Consider the following 22,296-nt stretch of genomic DNA (forward strand, 5'->3'; position numbering starts at 1 on the left):
TTAGCTCTACTTCCCATCAAGTGCCTTGCTTATTAGGAACAATACTACCTGCTTTGGGAGGACCAAATAAGGGTGTATATGTGACAAAGCTTGGTAACCATAAAGTTCTATGTAACGTGTAATTATCATTAGCAGAAAGAGTATGTTTAATATGAAGACTATTGCCTAACTGACATTTTTTTTGTTGTGTGATTTCTATGATGTATTTATTGTTGATTGACATCTGAATTTTGCAGGTAATTGATTCAACTATAGAGAATAGCTCAGTATCAGTCAATTTTTTGAGTAGATTCTTCAGCGGCACATTTCCTAGAGGAGTTATATATTGGGTATAATTCTAATCTGCCAGTAAAAACATAGCAACCTTTTGCATAGGGCCAGGGCTTTTGGAAATGCATTCAATAATACAAGATTCAATTTTTACCGTGAAAAATTTCACAAACCTTTGCCCTAGGCTTTGTTACATTTTAAGAAAATTAATTATTGTATGTGGCAAAACCACTGAAGTCCTAAAGAATGGTAAATACTCATGTGTCTATTGAAAGCAAGAAAAGAATGATGGTATGAAGTTCACAGAAGAATCCGGTAATTAGATTTAGACACTGCTGAGACAAAATTCAAGAATATTACTCAAAATTCAAGGAGAAAGAGGCAGGATTCGTAAAGAAGTAAATATCCATGTGGCCAATGCCTTTCAAAAATATGTTTTAGGTTTTAATAAATTGTGTGGGATTTGACCTACTGGCGCTTAAAAATCAAGTAGACAATTGGGCATAGAAACTATGGAACAGAACATTTGGCTTGAGCCCAAATACTGGAATTATTCTTTTTTATCCTGGTTTGTATTAGTACTGACAGTAACAAAGGGGAATTTGTTTAAAGCAGGTCAGTGGACATCAACAGCAGCTTGGGACCTATTGCAGGATGCAACTATCTAGAAACCAGTTATAGTCATGTAAATATTTGTTGATAAGTATATTGTATACAGAGTAATAATAAGCAGGATATTAGCCATATAAGCTTATATAACTAATAGTATGTAAGCAGCCATGTTTTACTGTTTTGTAGTTAAGGAAATCTCTGTGTTTCATCATCTTATACTGTAAGAAAGAAGCCGTTTTCTAAAGTATCAATTGTCTTGTTGTTTTGTCGATTTCTTCCCATGCATTTTTACAAATTTTTTGATAGAGTCTCATGATTACAATAATAATGCAATGATTATTATAATTATATTAATACCAATATTATTCCTTGTAAATAATTATAATTTATAATTATAAGTTTTATAATTAAAATTATATTTTTATTTTAAAGCTTGTGAAAGTGATGTGATTTCCATGAAATAAAAATGGAAAATAATGGTGGACTTCACTGAATCACAAAACTCTAAATAAATGTCACTGGAATTTCCAAGTTGTTATTAACAGGATAGTCCACGTGACATTGTCTTTGGAAACTGCAGCCCAGATCTCTATGTCCTTTGAAAGAGTTGGATCCTATATTATTTTAGAAATTATATATATAGAAATTATCCAGCTCTGGCTAAAGGATTTTTTTTTGTTTTTGTTTCTGTTTTGTTTTGTTTTGTTTTTTTGCTTCAGTTTTTGGAACAAGAGTACCTTTCTTTTCTACTAAAAAACAACCAAAAAATACTTCCTGATTCTTCAAGAAGCAGCAATCTACTTAATTCAAAATGTCCCAAAGGCTTCACTCATCATTCAAGTTATTATTAAATGGATTTAAGGCTTGAAATCATCAAAAATATAAAATTTACTCCATTTCGTAGAAATCAATTAATATTCTCTCTTCTACTACACCCTGGGGAAAGGTAATTTCAGAATAGAAAACCCAGTAGAGATGAGAGATATGATTACCTACCTGGCCCTGTAGGGTTGCACCAAAAGACAAGAGGTTATAATTTTTATTTCTCTTATTTAGAATAAGCATCTTTTATACATTTTGTCTTGGCATGAATTGAAACAAAACTGGCCAGTTATTACATTTGCTGTGAATCATTGTAGCTGTGATAAAACTAACGATACATGTGCTTTTTCTATAGTTATAAGATCATAGCTACCATCCTGAAGAAAAAAAATCTCACAATCTTCATTCTTGCAGATTTTGACCAGTGTCAGAAATTGCCTTTTAAACTACAAATATGTATACACATAGAAAAACAGTATAAAAATACATTTATAAAATTACAAATATCATCTTTGCTTGGAATACTGAAGCAATCAAGGTCACTGGTGGAAAGAAATTAGAGTGTTGATGCTCAAGAGTCCTTTGGATTATGGAAGTCTGCCACATGATGAGCCACCTCATAGCATTAACTAAATTTCTATTTTCAACTAATTCAATAGTATGAGGGGAAAAAAAAAACCTTTAGAAAGCCATAAATTATCTCAAACCCATGGTTTGTATAAAGTGGCCTAGTGCTTGATAACATAATTTTTTTTCTTTGAATTTTCACTTTAATTCAAAAAGAAATTGTAGCATTCACTATCAAATAGGTTTTCCAAAAAGATTCACTTTTACTGAGGAAATTACTAAGCTTTCTTTCCTTTAGAGCATTTCAAAATTGGTGAACAAGGAATAACCTGCAAATATTCAGAAATGGAGAATTTGGGTTCTACTGGGGGTGGGGGGTGGGAGGAAATAATTACAAAAATCCCCCCCAAAAAAATTGTCACCATGCATCTTGAAACACCTTCCCAAATTGGCAAAAGTCAGATGCCAAATGCACTGACCAAAGCCAAGTTATAGGTGAGGGAAAGAGCTGTGGAGACTTTGGAGCTGTGACTTGTAAAAGTAAATTAAAGTTGCTGGGGGTTCATGCTGATGCAGATAGCAAATAAGGTCTAGATTCATGAGCTGTGTTTTCATGTTCCATTTCTATGTAGACGCTTTCCTTCCATGACCAGTTTCAGCATAGACTATCAGAATCATATACACTAAATCACAAATATAGTGATAATATCTAAATAATTTTAGCTCTTAGTAAACCAAAAGCAAGTCCCTCATGTTAATATAGAAATTTGCTACTTTTCTGCTGCAGAACCAGGTAGAGCTAGCAGATTAGCTAGCTTTCTCCCATGGTATCAATGCTTCTTTTATGTTTATGAAAAGAAAAAAAAAGAAAGAAAAGTTTCCCCTAACCTGTATCTTTCCAAATGCATCCTTCATTTCTAACAATTTTGTGGTACAGACAAGGTTAGGTTAGGCCAGGCCAAATAATAGGGTTGCTTCTTTAGGACCTCTCATGTTCAAAATGAAACAATTATATATATGGTTTCATTTTGAACATGAGAGGTCCTAAAGAAGCAAACCTATTAATCTATATATAATATATATTGGAGAGAGAGATAAACAGGAGGGAAGGAGAGAGAGAGAGAGAGAGAGAGAGAGAGAGAGAGAGAGAGAGAGAGAATGAATATGAGAGTGCACAAATAAAATTAGAGCAAATAACAGTAAGAAAGCCAGCAGTATCTGCCTAAAATGGTGAAAGGTCACTCATCTGGGTCACACCATCACATTATCTTCTAGTAGAAAGTGCTTCCTTCAGTGTTCCCCAAAACAAGGTCTTCACAGTTGAAGAGGCAGTCTTTCTTTACTCTGGGAATCAGTTGAGCAGAAAGGTATGGATGTATATTTGCCGTTCGATCCACTCAACAAAATGTGAAACGTTACTATAAACACCCGGTCCCAATACTTTGGAAAAGCAGACTGAGCCCCACGAAGTCAGGCCAAACAATGTCCACTGGCCTCCAGGATGCTCACAAACAAGTGGCCCGCCACTGTCGCCCTGTAAGAGTAAAGAATAACGGGATAATTATTGTTGTCTCCAGCACTATAAAATTTTCCATGGTAAAGCCTGCTTTGACCAACGTGCTTAAAGACTCTACAAAGCTGTGGCAGTTTTCATTGTGATTAGGCTTGAGGTTGAAGTTTATTGTTTGCTTGCAATTTTCAAATAAATTATAATATTTTTACTAGGACTTTTAACAGAGGAGGAAGAAGAAGATTCTCCCCTTCTCTTAGGAGGAAGGAATTTTCTTGGCTTCTTTTCCATACATTGGGCGAATTATATGTCAAGTGGCGGATCAAAAGGTGAAAACAATTCTAAGGTGCTGGAATTAATATAAATACATATTTATGAGTTCACCACAGATTTGGAGCTAAGAGGAATTTTAGCACACGCCAACCCTCATTTTACAGACAAGTCCAACAAAATTAGCCAGGTAAGGAGCAAAGCCAAGATTCAAATCCAGCCCTCCATTTCCCAATCTCATGCTCTATCACCCCAAAATTGAGATAGCTTCCTCATGTAAAGAATTTTTGTTGATTAATATCAATCTGTTGAACTAGAGAATGCAAAAAGAATTTAGAAAATCTGTCTTTGAAAGTTTCCATAAAACTGAACATACAGAAAAAGTAAATAGACCTGTACACAAACTACCTCAGCTCTCTATTGTAGAACTATTGTGGGACCACTTTTAGAAGAAATTAGATTCCCCCCAAATGGATGTTTTCTAACCTTTCATAAAACAAACACACAAATATTGGAGAGACATATTTCTAGGACCTCCCTACACTCTGTTTATTTTTCTGGTCATGTATATGAAAAAATTTTTTCCTGAAACAGAATCCTTTAAATCTAAAGTCATCTGCAATTTCTTACAATCGTCCACTGGGTTCTCTTTGGGTTATTGGGACAAGAAAAAACAAAAATTCACAGGACAAAGTTACATATAAATATAGATATGTTCATGTTACCACGTATATTTTTTTTAAAGAGGAAGGTGACATCTTCTACAAAAGTCCTATTCATATGCCTTGTTGTTTTTAGGTGATACATAGTAATATTATCTGTGATATACAAGGAATTTACACAAATATGTAATATCCAGAGTCATCGTCCAAGACGCAAAAAAGGAAATGAACGATTAACAAAATAAGAAATGCAAAATATCAACAATTATATGAAAAAATTCACATCACTAATAAAAGAAATTGACATTGAAAGAATTCCTGTATTTCAACCATACCATCATTGGTAAAGGATGATTTGGGATTTCTTTTTTTGGCCTAATTTTATGATTTCATTGGTGTAGGGAGATCTGGTAGAAACTGTCTTTTTATAGATGCAGGTCAGCAATTTTTCTGCAACTCATCTTAGAAAATCCCCAGGGTAAATGTTAAGTGATTTGGAGGGTGAGAATTGTGACTTCCCTCAGCATGTATCTAAGATGGAACTTAAATTGGGTCTTCTTGATCTGAGGCTCTCTGTTCACCTCATTTTTCTGCTTCTAGAAAAGATTTTTTTTTAAAAAATAGCCAATATTGTAGAGCCTATGGAAAGCCAGTCTCACCAATATACTTGTGGTATTATTGTGAACTGAGCCAATAATTCGGGAAAAGAACATAAGAAATATAAAACAAACTTCATATAAGTATGATAAATCGTGTCTGTTTGGGCTGGTCTACAACAATTCTACTATCTGGAAATGTGGAATATATGATGGCTGATGATTTTAAGAACATTATTTAATATAATTGCTAGTAAATGAAACCTAGATGTAATATTCACTAAACCACCCTGTCTCCTGGGAGGAAGATGCAACAGTGATTCTTCTGCCTGAAGTTTGCACAATGGACATAATTCTAATATACTGGGGAAAAAAAAGCTGCTTTGCCCTAACTAAATGATAAAGGCACAGTCCATAGAAGAAAATTCTATTAGGCAAGTTTATTAGCCAATGATCTTTAGTAACAGGAAAAAACTTAATTGTTTTTCCCACATAAAGGATCTTCTTTGTAAGAGAAAAACAAATAAAATATAAATAGTTTAAAAGTAATAAGTAATTTAGAAGATGGTCATTACTCATCTTTTATGTGCACTGAAAGAGAGATTATGTGAAATAACAATAAATAACCATATCCAGCCTATTTCAGAAACCTAGCCAAGAAGAAATGTGAGCAAAACTAATGACACTGTCTTTTTGGTTCTTTTTCCTCTCTCCTTTTTGGAATCTAATTATAAATGGGCCGCTTTAATGAGGATTAAAGGCTCTTGTTCAAAGGTAAGAATGGTAAAGCACAATCTGCACATCAAAGATTCCTTAGATCCATTTTTCTCTATTTGGGCAAATTTATCAAGTAATAGTAGATACCATAGAATGGGAAGAAGCAAGTCAATGATTGATTTTCTTCTAACAATGATAATTAGACCATGTCTAATGCCAATTTTGCATCCAGGGATTTGTTTGACTAAGGCAAGGACCAAAAAGAGTACTAAAGAACTAAGGAAAACTGACTTATCTCTACTAAAGTCAATGCAGGAAGGGAAAGGAGGAAAATGGAAGGATGAGATAGAAGAGTGGAGGTCTCCTCACTTTAAAACATCCAGACACAGAATCATAGGCTTCAGAGCAATAAAGAATTTGAGATTTCATCTAGTCTAATGTCCCCATTTCATTAATTAGGGAAGAACAAAATAGTAGAGGGGGAATATAATGAGAAAAAACTTGAGTTTTGTTTTTTCTTAAAGGATTTCCTTGTTTTAGAAGGTTGAAGACTCAATAGGAGTCTAAAGTAGACATGGTAGCAAAAAAAAAAAGCTAATGTCCTCTTAGGATATGATGAAAAAAACAATATCTAGAATGTAGGTGATGATAGCCACATTCTATACTACCCAGCAAGACTACACCTGGAGTACCAAGTTTAGTTCTAAACATTATATTTTAGGAAGGACAAGTTGTCCCCTTGACAAGTTCTCTGGATGGTCAAATGGGATATTTAAGGGTCTCCCAATCACCCAACATGAAAAAGGAATTGTACTTGTTCTTGATGGCAGGACCAGAAATACAGGGAAGTAATTTCATTGAGGCCTAATTAGGCTTGATTCAAGGAAAAGTGAAGTAAAATGGGCTACCTCGAGGAAGAGTAAGTTTCCTCCTCATTTTATGTATTTTAGTATACAAATGTGTGCTAAATGGATGAAAATTGGATGGAGATTATTATAGAAAAGATTATCCCATCAACTAAATGGTATGTCTACCCCCAGACACAAAAAGAAGAAAAATTTAATGATGATCTTCCAAGTAACAAGAAGCAGAGTCCACATTCAAAAAGGGTCCTCTGATTTCTTCAGTGTAGTTTCATATGAGTTTGGCAAAATTAGAAAAAAAATTTTAAAGCCTTTAATTGTCCAGGACTATTTTCCCTTACAAATGACCTACCTCTACTAATCAAAACTACGTCTTGAAAGTTAACTAAGAGAGTATCTTCAGTGATCATTTGTATTTTGTGAGTGCTGACGCCAGAAAAGGCAATTGTTCAAGGTTTCGTAAAATTGCTTTCCCTGAAATCTAGAAGAGTGGAGGTCCAACTAAGTCAGAAAGCATGTTAGGAAGTGTCTGTGAAACCAGCAGGTTGGTACTTTGGGGGAAATTCTGGAAATTCTTAAGCCTTTGCTTTTCCCCATCACAGTAGTCTCCATTTGTGTACCACCTTGGCAATTTATACCTTTCCCAAAATGACTACCAGACACATTAGTTCTGTTTCATGTACCAACTGAAAGAACATGCAAAAATGGTGGGTGCAGTGATGAATTTCTTTTTCATCTGGCAGCTAAAAGTCCTGTTCTTCCCTCTGCATATATAATATACATGCATAATATATATATACACACATACATATATAATAAAGATATTGCTTCTACCTCTGAAAGGTTAAGAGGAAAAGCAGGAACTCTACATCAATTAGTTGATCAATAATCATTTATTACACATCCATTATGGTCAGGCACACGGTAGAGATAGGAAATAGAAACTGCACCTGTGATTTTATTGGGATAGGGAACTCACAAATGAGGAAACTCTCTCAGTGCTGGTTGGTATTTCCTCGGCAACTTTATAATCTTAGAGTTGCCTGGAGCACAACAAGAGATTAGGTTACTTGCCCTGGGTTCTCAGCAAGAATATGTGAGAAGCATAAGTCAAAGCCAGGAATTTCTCACTATTCCTTCATAATTTCTCTCCTTCCTAAATGCTACAGATACAAAGACAAAAAAATGAAATGGTGACCATGGACAGATCCACAATTCGTGAAACTCACTGTGTCATGCATTGCATGCCAAATGCATCAATGTGGATAAGAATAGGTAGAGAAATCATATAATTTAGAGCTGGAAGGCAACCAGCTACTCAAAGGGTTTCGAGGTAAAAGGGACCGTTGGGATCATAGAGTTCAATCTCAACATTTAACAGATGACGAATCTGAGACCCAGAGAGGTTAAGTGATTTTCCAAACATGATATAGGTAATAAGTAGCAGATCAGCTCCCTCATTTAAAATATAATGAAATGAAGCCAAATCAGGTTAAATGATTTCCCCCAAAATCATGTGACAAGTCCAATATTAGGCTGAGTGGAAGGAAAGATAAAATTATAAACAATGACAAATCCTACATCCGAGTAGCTTCAAAAATATAAGTATAAAATAATATTAATGGATATATATATACACATATGTGTATATGTTTAAGTTCTATCATTCCTTTTTCCTATATCAATAAATTAGGCAAGTAAAGAAACTACTTACCATGCAGGAGTCCACGGTGCCGGACTCATAACCCGCACATATCATTCTGGTAGTAATCGTTTTCATATCAAAGTAGGATTGACACTGTTCCAGAGAAATAATACGGACTTCTCCCTCTTGAAGTTTAAAAGGCACTAAAAATTTTTAAGAGGTAGTAAAATTATACATAAAATAAAGGCGTGTTGAAATTTAAATTTTAAGTTAAAATTAAATTAAATTAAGGTTAAATTTAAAACTTTAAATTATAATAGAAATAGAATAGAAAATAGAAAAACAGAAAAAAGTTTTTAGTCCTTTCTAAAATATTTCAATTATATTTACATTTGTTTCTAGAATCATAGGAATTTTGGAGCTGGAAAGAACTTTAGAAATCATTTGTCCATTCTCTTTATTATGCAGATAAAGAAAGAAACTCAAAAAGGTGAGGTGGCAAAGATGGGGCTAAATCAGTCTTTTGCTTCCTGTTCTAGGCTCTTCCCAAAATACTTGTTTTGCTAGATCTATAGTAACAGCACTTTGAATATTAACCTCAACTTTGGAGTACCAGTGAAATCACGAAAAGAGACTATTTATAGTCATCTCATCTAACACCATCATCAATACAGAATGAGAAAATGAAGACCCAAAGATAGCTTTATTCAATCACACATTCAGACAATTAGTCTTATTTTCCCAGGTACTGGTATCTCCGTTTAGAATAATGGAGTCAGGGATGACCGTGTAGGTTGGAAATTGTGTCTCGTGGTATAGTGGAAACAATGCTCTTATGCTAAGGAAGGAAAAAGTCATGAAGAACATTAGTAACTTTGGTCCTAGGAAACAAGACAGAGAAGATGGTATTGTGTGTAGGTGAAAGTTTCACATTGTATGTGAACGTTTTCTTGAAATAATTACGAGTTACTCGAAAGCAAAAGGCATGAATCTCAACAGGGGAACAATTCCACAAAGTTTCTTCCATAGTTTCCTTTTCAGAGACAGATAATCAATTTTAGAGTTTCCAAGGCTCCTTATTAAGTTTAGTTAGGGGGTGAAAATGATTGTAAGATGCTTTAAGGGTTATAAAAGGAATAGTATGTTCGATGTTGTTTCATGTTTGATGCGAAAATTTAAACATCGTTAAATTGAATAATAGGGAAAGTCTACAGTCTCACAAACGTTATTGGAATGTCTCATTTCTTTTGCTGAATTCTTTTTTTGTTGTTGTTGTTGAGGCAATTGGGGTTAAGTGCCTTGCCCAGGGTCACACAGCCAGGAAGTGTTAAGTGTCTGAGGCCACATTTGAACTCAAGTCCTTTGACTTCAGGGCTGGTGCTCTATCCATTGGCCACCTAGCTGCTTCCTGCTCAATTCTTTTTTTTTTTTTAATGCATCATTTCTTTAAAAAAAAAAAAATCAAGCAAATGGATAGACATCCCAATGATGTGACATCACAGCTACCGAGCATTTGCCAAAGGTATCTGAGATGCTGACTTACTTTTGTTGCCCATGTGTCCCCAGCCTGTGATGTAGCAGTAGGTATCGGGCTCCACCACCTGCTGAAATCTGGGCAAGCAGACCGGACGGACATAACTGGTCTCATTGATATCTTCATTCAGCTCCACGATGCTGATGTCATAGTCAACCACTGCCCTGTTGTATCGAGGATGTAAAATAATCGTCTTCACCAGCCGTGTCTGCATGAAGATCGATGGGTGATCCAGATTGTTTATACCGAGAACCACCTTCCACACAGCAGCATTTTCTCTCCTTAAACAGCATAGGAAGAGGTATGAACATTGGAACTTAGATTAAATAGAGATGAAATTTTCAAACTGTAAATTTGGGGCAAGTTTGTGGGCTTTCCTACAAGAAATTCCATTTAAGTGCTTTAAGATTTATGAAATATTTTACACATAGTACCTCTTTGATTGTTGTTACAATAAGCCTTTCTGGCTTTGGGGTTTTTTCCCTGAGGCAATTGGGGTTAAGTGACCTTGCCCAGGGTCACACAGTAAGCAAGTGTTAAGTGTCTGAGGCCACATTTGAACTCAGGTCTTCCTGATTTCAGGGCCAGCATTCTATCCCCTGCACCATCTAGCTGCCCCCTATAGGAATTCTTAAAGCCAAGTTATGCATCAGAAACCTGAAGCTTGGGAAGGTTAATTAGTTCATTTAGAGTCATACAGCTTGTAAATATTAGAAGAGATTTGAATTCAAGTGTTTCTTAAATTCACATTCACTCCTCTTTCTACTAATCTACTAGTGCTCTTTACACTATGCCATAGTGCGCTTTAATTACTTAGTTGTTATTTATCTAATTTTCTTCAGTGGAAATTTGTAAAGGCCCATAAGTTCAGGAATGGTTAAAAAATATATGATATGTGAATATAATTGTGCTGTAACAAATAAAGAAAAGGAAAATTTCAGAGAAACCTGGAAAGATCTGTACTAGTACAAAGTAAAGTAAGCAGAATCAGAACAATTTATATAGCGGCTTTCTAAAGAAAAGCAGTTTTTTTTTAAACTAAAAAACTCTGATCAATGCAATGATCAACCACAATTCCAGAAGACCAAGAAGGAGCCATCCAACTCCTCACAGAGAAAGAATAAACTCAGGGTAGAAGAAGTTTATATTTTTTTAGGATGGCCAATGTTGGAATCTGTTTTACTTGATTATATAGATTTTTTAGAGTATTGGTTTTTTTTTTTCTTTTTCCTTTGATTGGGGAAAAGAAAGGGAAATTCATTTCTGTTGTAATGAATTGTTTTTCATTTATATGAAGGACTGAATGACTAATAAATAAATTCTTATAATATGCAGAAAGCAAAAAATCATATTTCCAGAAGACAGCATCAACCACATCCCACACGCCCATCTAAATGACTAGAAATTGATATGTATCAAGCAAAATACTTATTTTAAGGTAATAAATCATACCAACAAAATTGCTCAATGTAATTGAGTTGTGTTAAAAAAAAAATTTACTTTGCACAACTGACTCCCACAAAAAGGAGAAAAGCTCTATTTCATTAAGAATCAGCAAAAGTGAGTAGTAACATTTCTCTTTTGGCTGCCCAGAATCATTAAGAAGCTCTAATTAAAAGATAAAATCTGTACCCATTTTTGTTCGAAATTTTCAACACAAAATAAATCTAATCCTGTTTACACATAATCTCTTTAGATGTATTTCAAATAAATGTGCTGCCCCCAATAAGACTTTTCACTTAAGATCAAATATCTCAAGTTCTTTTAGCCATTCCTCATGACATGAATTCTTTTTAGCCCTTTACAATTTACCATTTTACAACCATTCTCAGTTTTTATTCCTTTACAATTTATTTTTAGCCCTTTATTTTCAGTTTCTTTTCCTTTTTCCATCTCTCCTCCACCTATTGAAAATAGAAGAAAAAGAAAGCCCATGACACATATGAATATTGATTATAGAGATGGAGATGATGTTTAAATCCTGCTTGCTTGTTCTCTTCAGGATAGTTTACGAGTATAATTTATAAAATATCAAATCTAGAACTAGACACAATGGCCCCAATGCAAGTCTAACCAGGATAGAGTAAACCAAGATAATAAACTGGATATGAGACTTCTATAAATGGAGACTAAGAGTGCGTTAGCTTTTTTGAAAGTCGCATCTCATTTTGAGTTCAACTAGACTCTATAGGCAATTGAAACTCCCAGGCCATTTCCATGAGATCTGCTAAGTCTGCACTTAATCCATTTTGTACTGACACAGTTGATATTTTTTTTCAAGCTAAATGCAGAGCTTTATATTTCTAGTTATTAAATTTTGGGTTCTTGGTTTCATTTCAATGACTCAACCTGTCAAGATCTTTTTGAATCTCAAGTTATTCCCACATGGCAACGTAGAAAGTTACATTATCTGATATTTTGATTAGTATCCTTCCTATGTCTCCAAATCATAGACTTAAATAGCATAGTGGACTCAATACAGTAAAAACATTTTTTTTCTTTTTTACTTCTTGATTTGGGTTTTTAAAAATACCCACCTGCAGAAGAAAAAAAATCAACATTGTGTCTTTACTTAAATATAATTACAGGAGACAGGTCAAAAAAGACTCTTCTGTCTTTTTAACTCTCACTCTGGCACACTGCCTAGTTAGCACTGGGCCTTTCCAATATGCACAACTAAGCCTTGAGATGAATCTGACTAATTAAGACAGTGGAACTCTCTACAGCAGTCTAGTAACATTTAGGACTTCTGAATGCTTACAGAGTTGCTGGAGTCGCCATAAAGAATGAGTATTTGTAATCCATATTTTACAGTGGTCAATCACATCAGGCAGTTTCTGAGAAATTTATGAGTGCTTTCTTAAACTGTTTCCAAAGCCTTACAGATGGCCAGATAATCTTCTTGATTAAAAACCTTTAAATTCATACTACAAATCACATCTTTTGATATGTCCCTTTCCTTTAAAAAAAAAAAGGTATTTTATTTTTCCAAATGCATGCAAAAATAGTTTTTGACATTCACCTTTGTAAAACCTTGTGTTCCAAGTTTTTCTCCCTCTACCCTCTCTTCCTCTCTTAAGTCATGTCCCTTTCCTTAAGCATAAAACATACTACTCTTCAGCTGTCATGCTTTGCTTACATTTCACCCAGATCCTTCAACAAAATGTACATTTGGAAACCAAATGTGGACCTAGAATGAACAGCTGGATTATTTTTTTTTAATTTTGATTTTCTTTCTGAGAAATTTGTGACCATAGTCTTATTAACTTTTATCTTCTTATTATTGAGAGGCTTTACAACAGAAATGGAAAATACTTCTAAGCAGATCTGATCCACTGCTCATTAGGAGTATCACCACATGCTTTCTAAGCATTTGATATAAACTAATATTAGATACCCCTATTAATGAATTATGTTTCCTCCATCATACTTTATATATATAGCAGGCACTCAATGTTTCAATACTTCAAGGATCTGTGATTTTGTCAATAAAAATGATCTCTCGTGACAAGGATTGAAAAATTCCCCTACAACTTGATTGCTATGGGAAAAAAAAAACCAGTATTGATCCATTCTAGTCTTCCCCAGATACTATGCTTGCAATTCTCCTCCCCAGATAAGATGCTAAAACTTGAAATCCTATTTTACTATGCTGTTCTCTTAAAATTCTATGAACTTATCAACCCATAAGTCTAAAAAGAGTTTAAATTGGGTAAATTCCATCGCAAGAATTAATCCACTAAACATCATCTTTTATTTCAAAGATATTGACCTCAGTGCTAATATGCCAATAACTGTGAATAATTTACAGCATAAGAATATCATTACCAACAGATATTGATCACAAGGGAGAAGACCATCCATTCCTTTTCTAATTCCACAGACTGATAACAGGCATCACATACACTGGTGTGACAAAAACACACAAATACATAACACACGTGGCTGCAAATGTACATAGGACAAAACAGGCTCATATGTGGCTAAGGAAAACATGCACAACTTACCCCTCAAAGCAGTGAGCAACGGTCAGAACCCACTTTTTGGCAATCAGAACACAGCCACAAATGTGTCCACTTGGTTCACTCTGCAGGGAACACTGCCACGGCCACCTTCCAGGGCGGCTTGTTCTGCCACCCAGAATCCTCTTGTACATACGAGCTGCAGGGCGACGGCCACAGTCTGCCAAAGAACATGGACCACAGAAGGTTATCCAACTATTGACAGACATCCAGATGTTGGGTTGTCATACAGGTGCGTCCTCAATTCAGATATTTTTCATTTTGTTCTGAGCAAATCAACAAGATTAAATTCACACCATTTGGCTACATCACAACTTTTCTCACCTTGTTCAGAACACAAAAGAGAAATCCGACTTCTGCTTTGACAAGGGAGCCTGTATTTGGAGAAATAAAACAGCACATATGTGAGCTCACACCTTTGCCAATCACCAGAAATGCTCTATTGATGAACAAGTAAATGGGTTCAAGTTACTTGAGTAATGTATAGGGAAATAACAGATTTTAAAAACTCATTTATTAAGTGCTTACTATGTTCTCAAGTCTATACAAAAGTGAGACAAGTCCCTAGTCCAAAGGAACTTACATTCCAGTAGGGGAAGACAACATAGAATTGTCACGAAATCATGGATTATGGATTGTGAAAGTTAGAAGGGACCTCAGTGATCAGTTGAGGAAAGGAAAGGAAGGAGAGAAGGAAAAAAGAAAGAGAAAATTCACCCTGATTCAAAAGTTCTTTCATAAACTTTTTTCACTTTATAGACTGTGAAAGGTAGAAATCTCGTCATCCTGCAAGATCGCATCAGCCCTGAACCTGAAACCTCCTCAATACTTTTGACCCCCGGGATTCTTCCCTCTCTCTGCTTTGGAGAGGATGAAGGGCGAACAGTGGAGAACTCCTCCCAAATTCTCCAGTGGGCTCCCAGAGCAGCCATGTCACCATTTCCTACTCAGCTTTGCTCCTCTCGACTTTTCTCACACCTGACCATACCTTTCCCCACTGCTCACTTTCTGCTTCTCTCTCTCCCCTCCTCCTTTCAGCTTCTTTTTACAAATTGTCTTCCCCCTTTAGATTGTGAGCTCCTTAAGAGTAGGGACTATCCTTTCTTTAAATTGTTAGCAATGAGCACAGCACCTGGAACACGTAGGCACTTAATATTAATGTCGAATGGCTGACTGATGATTTATTCTGAAATCCAAGACCAAACACCTTTCCCTATATCCTAACAGTCTCTGTAAGAGCCTTCAAATAATCATAAAGGAAATGAAATAATATCTTCAGGTCTGGAAAGTAAAAACAGAGTGATGCTGAAATTTAAGAGTCATTTAGTATATATGCTAAGAAAGTTCTTGATTAAGAGGCCATCCGGTCTCGTCGAAGGTCATAGGCTGACCTGTGCATTTGCAACCTCGATCTCCTTAACTATGTACCCCCTTTTCCCGTCACTCACCCCGCCACTAACAGTTCATGGAGAGTGCTTGTATTTTTGTGCTGCCAGTCTGAGCGCAAAGTCAACCACTTCCGATGATTTCTCTGTTCCCGTACAATTTCTGTCACTGATGGCTCTCTAAGGAAGGAAAAATACCGTATAAATACTCGAGGTACAATTAATTTTTACTCGGCCAACATCCATTTATTACTAAAGGGAGGGATTCCTAACCCATTTTATCCCCACCCAAAGAAACCATTTTGTTATAAATCAATACTACAGGGAGAGAGATTTGGGTTTTTGGCATCAGCTCAGGATTGTTAGCAGTTTATCATTCTTACCAGGAAAAACTTAGAACGATGAGAGAACGGTGAGGAAGGGAAATTTCCCAAGTTCTCTGGAGGCCCCAAAGATTGAGATTTTCACAGCTGTTTTATACATTCCCTATTCTGACCAGCATTTGCCCTCTTTTAGTTCTTTGGGAAGTTTTTAAATTTAAAGTTTTAGCCTCTGAGGACCCAACCAATTTAATGTAGGGAACAAATACCAAATCATATGTGCTTAATTTTTTATATACCTTGGGATTTTATACATTTCTGGTTTCTTACCCATTATGGTAGCAGCCTAAAACTAATATAAACCATAGTACAAATCAATGCTCAAATATATTTATACATATATTTATATGATACATTTGTTATGCATTATAAATATGTTTATATAATTATAAATCAAAAGCACTATAAGTCAAAAACAATATAAGCAGTGACTATCAAGAGTTGTCTATTTCAAATAGTTTCAGAAAAAAACTTATTTGAAAGAGTTTTTTTCAAGATATCATAACACCTTACGATTCTAAAAGTTATAAAATATTATTTGTAAATAGAGTCCAAGTTCAGTTAAAGTTAGGTTAATACAATTTTTTTTGATTCTGTCTTGTTTTGTTAATTGTTCTCTTGGGGCAGTTAGCTGACATGGTGAATAGAACTCTCGGTCTAGAATCAGGAAATCTTGATCCTTTTTAGCTGTGTGACCTTGGATAAGCCAATTATCTTCCATTTGCCTCAGTTTTTCACTCTGTAAAATGGGGGTGATAATAGTAGCTCATATTTTTTAGGGTTGTTATAAAGCTCAAATGAGATAATACTTGTAAAAGACAGCACATGTCTATCATATAGTAGGTGCTATATACGTATTAGCTATTACAATTATCATCATCACTGATTTTATTTTCTTATTCTCTTTTCTCCTTTTCCTTTCTATAACACTTGTACCAGTGTGGGATGCATTTGCATGTGTGTACATGTACACATACTATGCTCCTTCCCTATTATCACAACACTAATATTTATCAGAGTCATGATTTAAAACCAGGTTTCATTTGACTTCAAGTCCAGTGATCTTTCCACTGAATTATGCTGAATCCAGAAGGGGAAAAAAGGCAAAGGTGGGTGGAGGAAAGGAATCTCAAACAGGCTTACAGAAGCATTCTACCATATGCTTATGTATGTTGATTAAGTGATAAATCACAAAATCAGTATTTTTAAGAGGAACCTCAAATGCCATTGAGCCTAAACCATAAATGAAAGGAATCCCAATGACAACATACCCAATAAGTGGTTGCCCATCGTCTGCTTAGAGATCTCCACTGAGTGGACACCTACCATAGGAGCTCAGTGCACTTTGGGAAAACTCTTAATTATTAGCAAGGATTTGTTTGTGACATCAAGTTCTAAATCAGTCTCTTCACTTCAACCATTGCTGCTCCTGCTAGTAAAACAGCAGAGTGCGCTCTGGGACCAGAACAAACAAACCCTCCTCGACATGGCAGCCCTTAAAATATTTGAACATAATTATCATGGCATCCCTATCCTGCCAAGTCGAGGATCTGTCTTTTCTTGGGGTTGGATCCCCACATCACCCACAGATCACAACCTCCTTAGAACTTAGCAGACAATTGTTAGAAGTGCAGATTAGATGACTTGCCCATAATCCCACTACTAATAATGATCAGAAACAGCATTTGGCACTTTGATCTTCCTGACCCCCAAATTTTAACCACTCTGTCTGCCTGAAGAATTGTGGAGGGGGAGATGTGGCTGTGCCCTCTGTCAGCCCAGATAACCAGAATTGATTCTCCTTATCTGGCAATCGAAAAAGATTTCTCCTTCCATGCAGATCCCTCCCAAAGTAGCAGGTTTTGTTAATGAAAGGAGCCTTTCCAACAGAGTTGTACTTTTCATCTGTCTAGAACGAATGATGACTCTGAAGTACAGAGTAAGACTGAGAACTTTGTTCAGCTTTACCTCACTTAAATCCACTTCCCTTCAAATCAAGACATGATGTCACTGGTCTTCCAGAACATAGAAGGAACAACAGGGAGCTGAGCTCTCCTGCTAGAACAAATGCTCAGGAATTGAAATGTGTTTGTTCAAATATTATCCAGAAAAGTCAAACTTCTTAAGTCGTGTGTCACAGCCTCCTGTGGGGTCTCATAAGTGAATTTGGGGAGTCACAAAATGATGATGTATTATCAGTACTGCTTGACTTGTTTACCTGTTTTATATACCTATCTATCAGGAGTCATGTAAAAATGTCTTAGGTGAAAAGGGATGAGTGGAAAAAGTTTAAGAAACTCTGTGATAAAAAATTCATAAACTTCCTACTTCAAAATATAGATATTTTCCCTCAGTGAGGGCACGAAATCATCCTCTCACCTGTCACCTTGGAAGAACAGAGGCAAGAGAGTGGATGGCACAAATAATTTCAGCTCCATGGATCGTTTTTTTTTTAATTTTGCTGAGGCAATTGGGATTAAGTGACTTGCCCAGGGTCACACAGCTAGGGAGTGTTAAATGTCTGAGGCCAGATTTGAACTCAAGTCCTCCTGACTTCAGAGCCGGTACTCTATCCACTGTACCACCTAGCTCCCCCGTCCCCAACCATGAATCTTTTTTGCTCTTATTGCCACTTTTTAGAATTTTATCCCACATATCCCATCCATCTGAAATTCCTAGATTTAGTTACAAGAAACCAAAGCAATATGAGGAAAACCCTTCTTTAATCAAATAGTCCTCTAAGAATATTACTGAACATTGTCTATTAGAGTTCTGTGTGTATACACAATCACAAGAAACTTGGCCAAGAAATCCAATGAACACATATGAGTTCCTATTGATGTTTGATTGGGAAATCACTTTCAACAATTCCTTAATATTCTACAGATCTTCTACACTTCCTGACCACTTAGCAACACCATTTAAAGGTGAAAAAAAAATCTTTGCATATGAGTAAGCAGGGGATATGAGGGGTAGGAGGAGTGGGAAAGCTGCCTCTTAGTTATAACCAGTGATGGCAATAAAGCCTGAACTTCTATAACACATCAAGCAGAATCTGAAAAACGCATCACCCAGGGAAAATACCATTATGGAGAATAGTTTCCAGAAAAGAGCAAAACACTAACACATTTACTTGGGTATAATAATAAATCTTTCAGCTTTAGAAATGGTCCATCAATCCATTTGATTATATTTCTTCTATCGTATCACATCTGAGTATCTGGATGGTTTTTAGCCTTCCTTAACAATATCATTCTGCCCCTCAAATCAATCTTGAAAATCACAGGTAACAATTTCTTTATTTTAAAAGAAAGGAAAAAATTCCACAAGTTTACTTTAAATATCCTCTTTCCAATATATTTCAATTGGCATAATCTAAGATATCTTGGGAAGATGGGAACAGAGGGGACTCCTAAAAAATCCCTGTGCTAAGATCAAACAATTTAATTTTTGTTAATCTTTGCTCATGCATTAATGTATTTTGAAAAAGCTACAAGCAGAGTTCATTAAAATTTTGGAGTTAAAAAGAGTTAGAGATTATTTAGAAAATATCAGCTTGAAATACAAGCTTGTTCAGAAAATGGAATTTTCCCCCCTTCCTGTCTTTTCATCCCCAGTGAGGAGGAACAATGGCAGTCAGTGCTTAATAATTATCTTGTTTGATTCACCAGTTTCACAGAGGAAGAATAATTGACTTGCCCGATGTCCCACAGAACATTTCTAGTAAAATTGCGGTTCTAGGATTAGAACCATGTCTCATGACACATGACTAGCCTCTTCCTCTCTACTATATGTTGCATTTAGCGGTAACTCATCAACGGTCTATTCAGGAAAGCCAATTTCCCATTCTTGTACACAAGCCACAATTTTTAGGACCAGAATGTTGAAGCTGGAAGAAAAGAAAAAAAACCCTTTAAAAATCTAAACTAATATTCTCATTTTACTGAGAGAGAAAGAAACTGTTGATCACTTAGTCTTTGTTACATAATCTGGATTCTCCTAGCTGCCCCAAGTCTTTGAGGATACTTTGTATATTAGTGGATAGCTATATCCATATAACTGTATAATGGGTGATCTTGGGCAAGTCACAAAGTAGAATCTAGTAAAAGGCATGACTAGCAAGCACATTGACCAGTATCCCAGCATCTCTCAAGTTGAATGGGAACAAAATGAAATAGCTCAATGTCTTAGGAAACATTTAAGGAGCCGGTCTCACTTCAGCTCCCAAGGCATCTCATAAATAAGTCCAGGGCTGTGACTTATTTGTGTTAGCCCCGCTCACCAAAGGATTGGAAGTGAGCCCACACCCCGCAAAGTCAGACTTCGTTAGATCTTGCCAGCAGAAAAAGTCATGCTAGAGGCAACAGTTGGAGTCCACATGAGAGACATTAGCTTTGTTTTAAGAAGGCAAGTCTTGCTAATGTTGTAATGCGTCAGGGCGAAATAAACCTGAGGGTTCGACTCTGGATCCTCACAATAAGTCGGTAAATCCAAGCTGTTCGATTTGGTGAATAAGACAAATCACTTCAAATTTTACCATTCTAGGAAGGTCACATTTTTATATCACAGCTTGAAACTTTCCCACTGAATGGTCAGTATTATCTAGTCCCGTCAAACTCTTCACCTTATTTGGGAGCCATTAACTAAAAGAGAAATAGAGAATAGATCTGCTGTTTCGATGTATTGGGAACTCCCACGTGAGGAAAATCCATCAGCCTATTCAATTGAGCATCTTTTCTTCAACCTAAAGTCAGTGAATTGCCTAGAACACTAAGTGGTCAAATGACTAGTTCTTAGTGGCTTTTCAGTGTTTAACAAAAGTGGTTAACTTGAATTTAGAATCTATGGGATGGGAAGGAAATTAAAACAAGAATGGGGAAGGCAAGGCCAAGGAAGAGTCTCAGCTGTTATCTTAAATAGAATAACTTCAAGAAATAGGAATATTTCAGGAATAAAGTATTAATTGAATTTCCTAATTAACTAAACAGGCAGAAAGCTTTTGTTATTTCAACTCTTGTTGAATTTTTTTAAAAATACAAGTCCATATTCTGCCTTTAAGAATATAATTGATTCTCTGAGAATTGAAGCAATAAGGAGCTCTGGAAATGGAATTTTGGTCCCAGCTCTGCCATTTACTAGGAATGTGTCTTTGCCCAAATGACTTAACATCTCTGAACCACAGATTGCTTTGCCTTCCTTACAAGGTTCTTGTAAATATTAAAGGAGAAGCCTTCCCTTTTCTCTAGCCAGCTTAATGTGATCTCCGCTTGTCAGATTTTCTTGGACCATTGCCCGCGTCTCTCCTTCTTCTCATCTGGTTATTTAAGTGTCCCTCGATTGATGAAGTTTACTTCCAGGCAAGGACTGTATGTCTTTTTTCATCTTTATAACCCGCCAGTGCCCAGTGCAGTGCCTTGCATGTGGTAGGGGTTTTAATTAACATTGTTTGGATTGAATTAAACAAATTCTTTTATAATTGCGAAATATAATTTACAGAAACCCAGTGGCCAAAGAGTGATAATTAATGACTATGTCAAATAGAGGGATAGCATCAGGGGGTATCACAGTACTTTATCCTTAGCTTGTTCAATATTGTTATTAATAACGTGTGTATGAACACCAAAGCATGCTGGCCAAATCTACAAGTCAGACAAAAGCTGGAAGGTATCGTTAATATAGAGGATCTCAAAAATCTTAGTGTAATTTCAAAATATTAAAATTGTAAGTTTGTTTTGGGGGATGCTTTGCATATTAGTTGACAGTTGTGTTGTGCAATGGATATAGTGCTCTTCTTAGAAGAGCAAGGCAGACCTGAGTTCAGATCTCCACTGTCTCCCCCACCAATTATGGGATCTTGGGCAAGTCACAAAACATTTTACAAATCTGGAAGTATTATAGAAATTTTAGCTATTACTGAATAGAATTTGTATGCAGAAAGATTTCAATAGGCTGGAACAGAGAGATGAATATGAGATGAAATTTAATAGAGATCAATGTAAAATTCTAAAACTAATATAAAAAATATACAAGGGCTGTTTCTGCTTTTGATGAAACCCCTTTATTTTTTGTTTGTTTCTTACAATATACTGCCTTTACCCTACAAGTAGGATGCCTGGGGGAAAAAACTAAGGTAAATCTCAAGATCTGGAAGGACATTCAGTGGTCATCAAGTCTAGGACTTCTTGAACTATTCTCACTCATGATCTTTTTTTCCTAAGAAATTTGTGTGTCCCCAGGTACATAGGTATATAAAATGAGCATACAAATCAAACATTTGCTAATCATAAATCACAATTTTGTAGCTCCCACATTTAGTTACAAGACTATATAGGGTCACAAGCCACAGTTTAAGATGCTGTGTGCTAGTTCAACACCCCTCATTTCACAAATGAGAAAAACGAAATCTGGGGAAGCTAATTGATTTGCCCAAAATGAAACAGG

The 22,296-nt window shown here is 35.7% G+C and overlaps 1 protein-coding gene across 1 annotated transcript in view; it reads right to left on the reverse strand.

Moving 5' to 3' along the window:
• Window positions 1-3,417: 3,417 nt before the first annotated feature.
• The window catches only part of CORIN (corin, serine peptidase), a 197,020-nt gene continuing 178,141 nt past the window's right edge, over window positions 3,418-22,296 (reverse strand). The window contains exons 17-22 of the mRNA XM_051965220.1: window positions 15,539-15,655; window positions 14,415-14,464; window positions 14,076-14,250; window positions 10,078-10,349; window positions 8,604-8,737; window positions 3,418-3,805 (exon numbers count right to left, since the gene is read on the reverse strand). Coding sequence (XP_051821180.1) covers window positions 3,623-3,805; window positions 8,604-8,737; window positions 10,078-10,349; window positions 14,076-14,250; window positions 14,415-14,464; window positions 15,539-15,655 — 931 coding nt within the window. The 3' untranslated portion in view covers window positions 3,418-3,622. The remainder of the gene's footprint in view (window positions 3,806-8,603; window positions 8,738-10,077; window positions 10,350-14,075; window positions 14,251-14,414; window positions 14,465-15,538; window positions 15,656-22,296) is intronic.

This window comes from Antechinus flavipes, chromosome 6 (assembly GCF_016432865.1).
Source record: "Antechinus flavipes isolate AdamAnt ecotype Samford, QLD, Australia chromosome 6, AdamAnt_v2, whole genome shotgun sequence".
In the NCBI taxonomy this organism is placed as follows: Eukaryota; Metazoa; Chordata; class Mammalia; order Dasyuromorphia; family Dasyuridae; genus Antechinus; species Antechinus flavipes.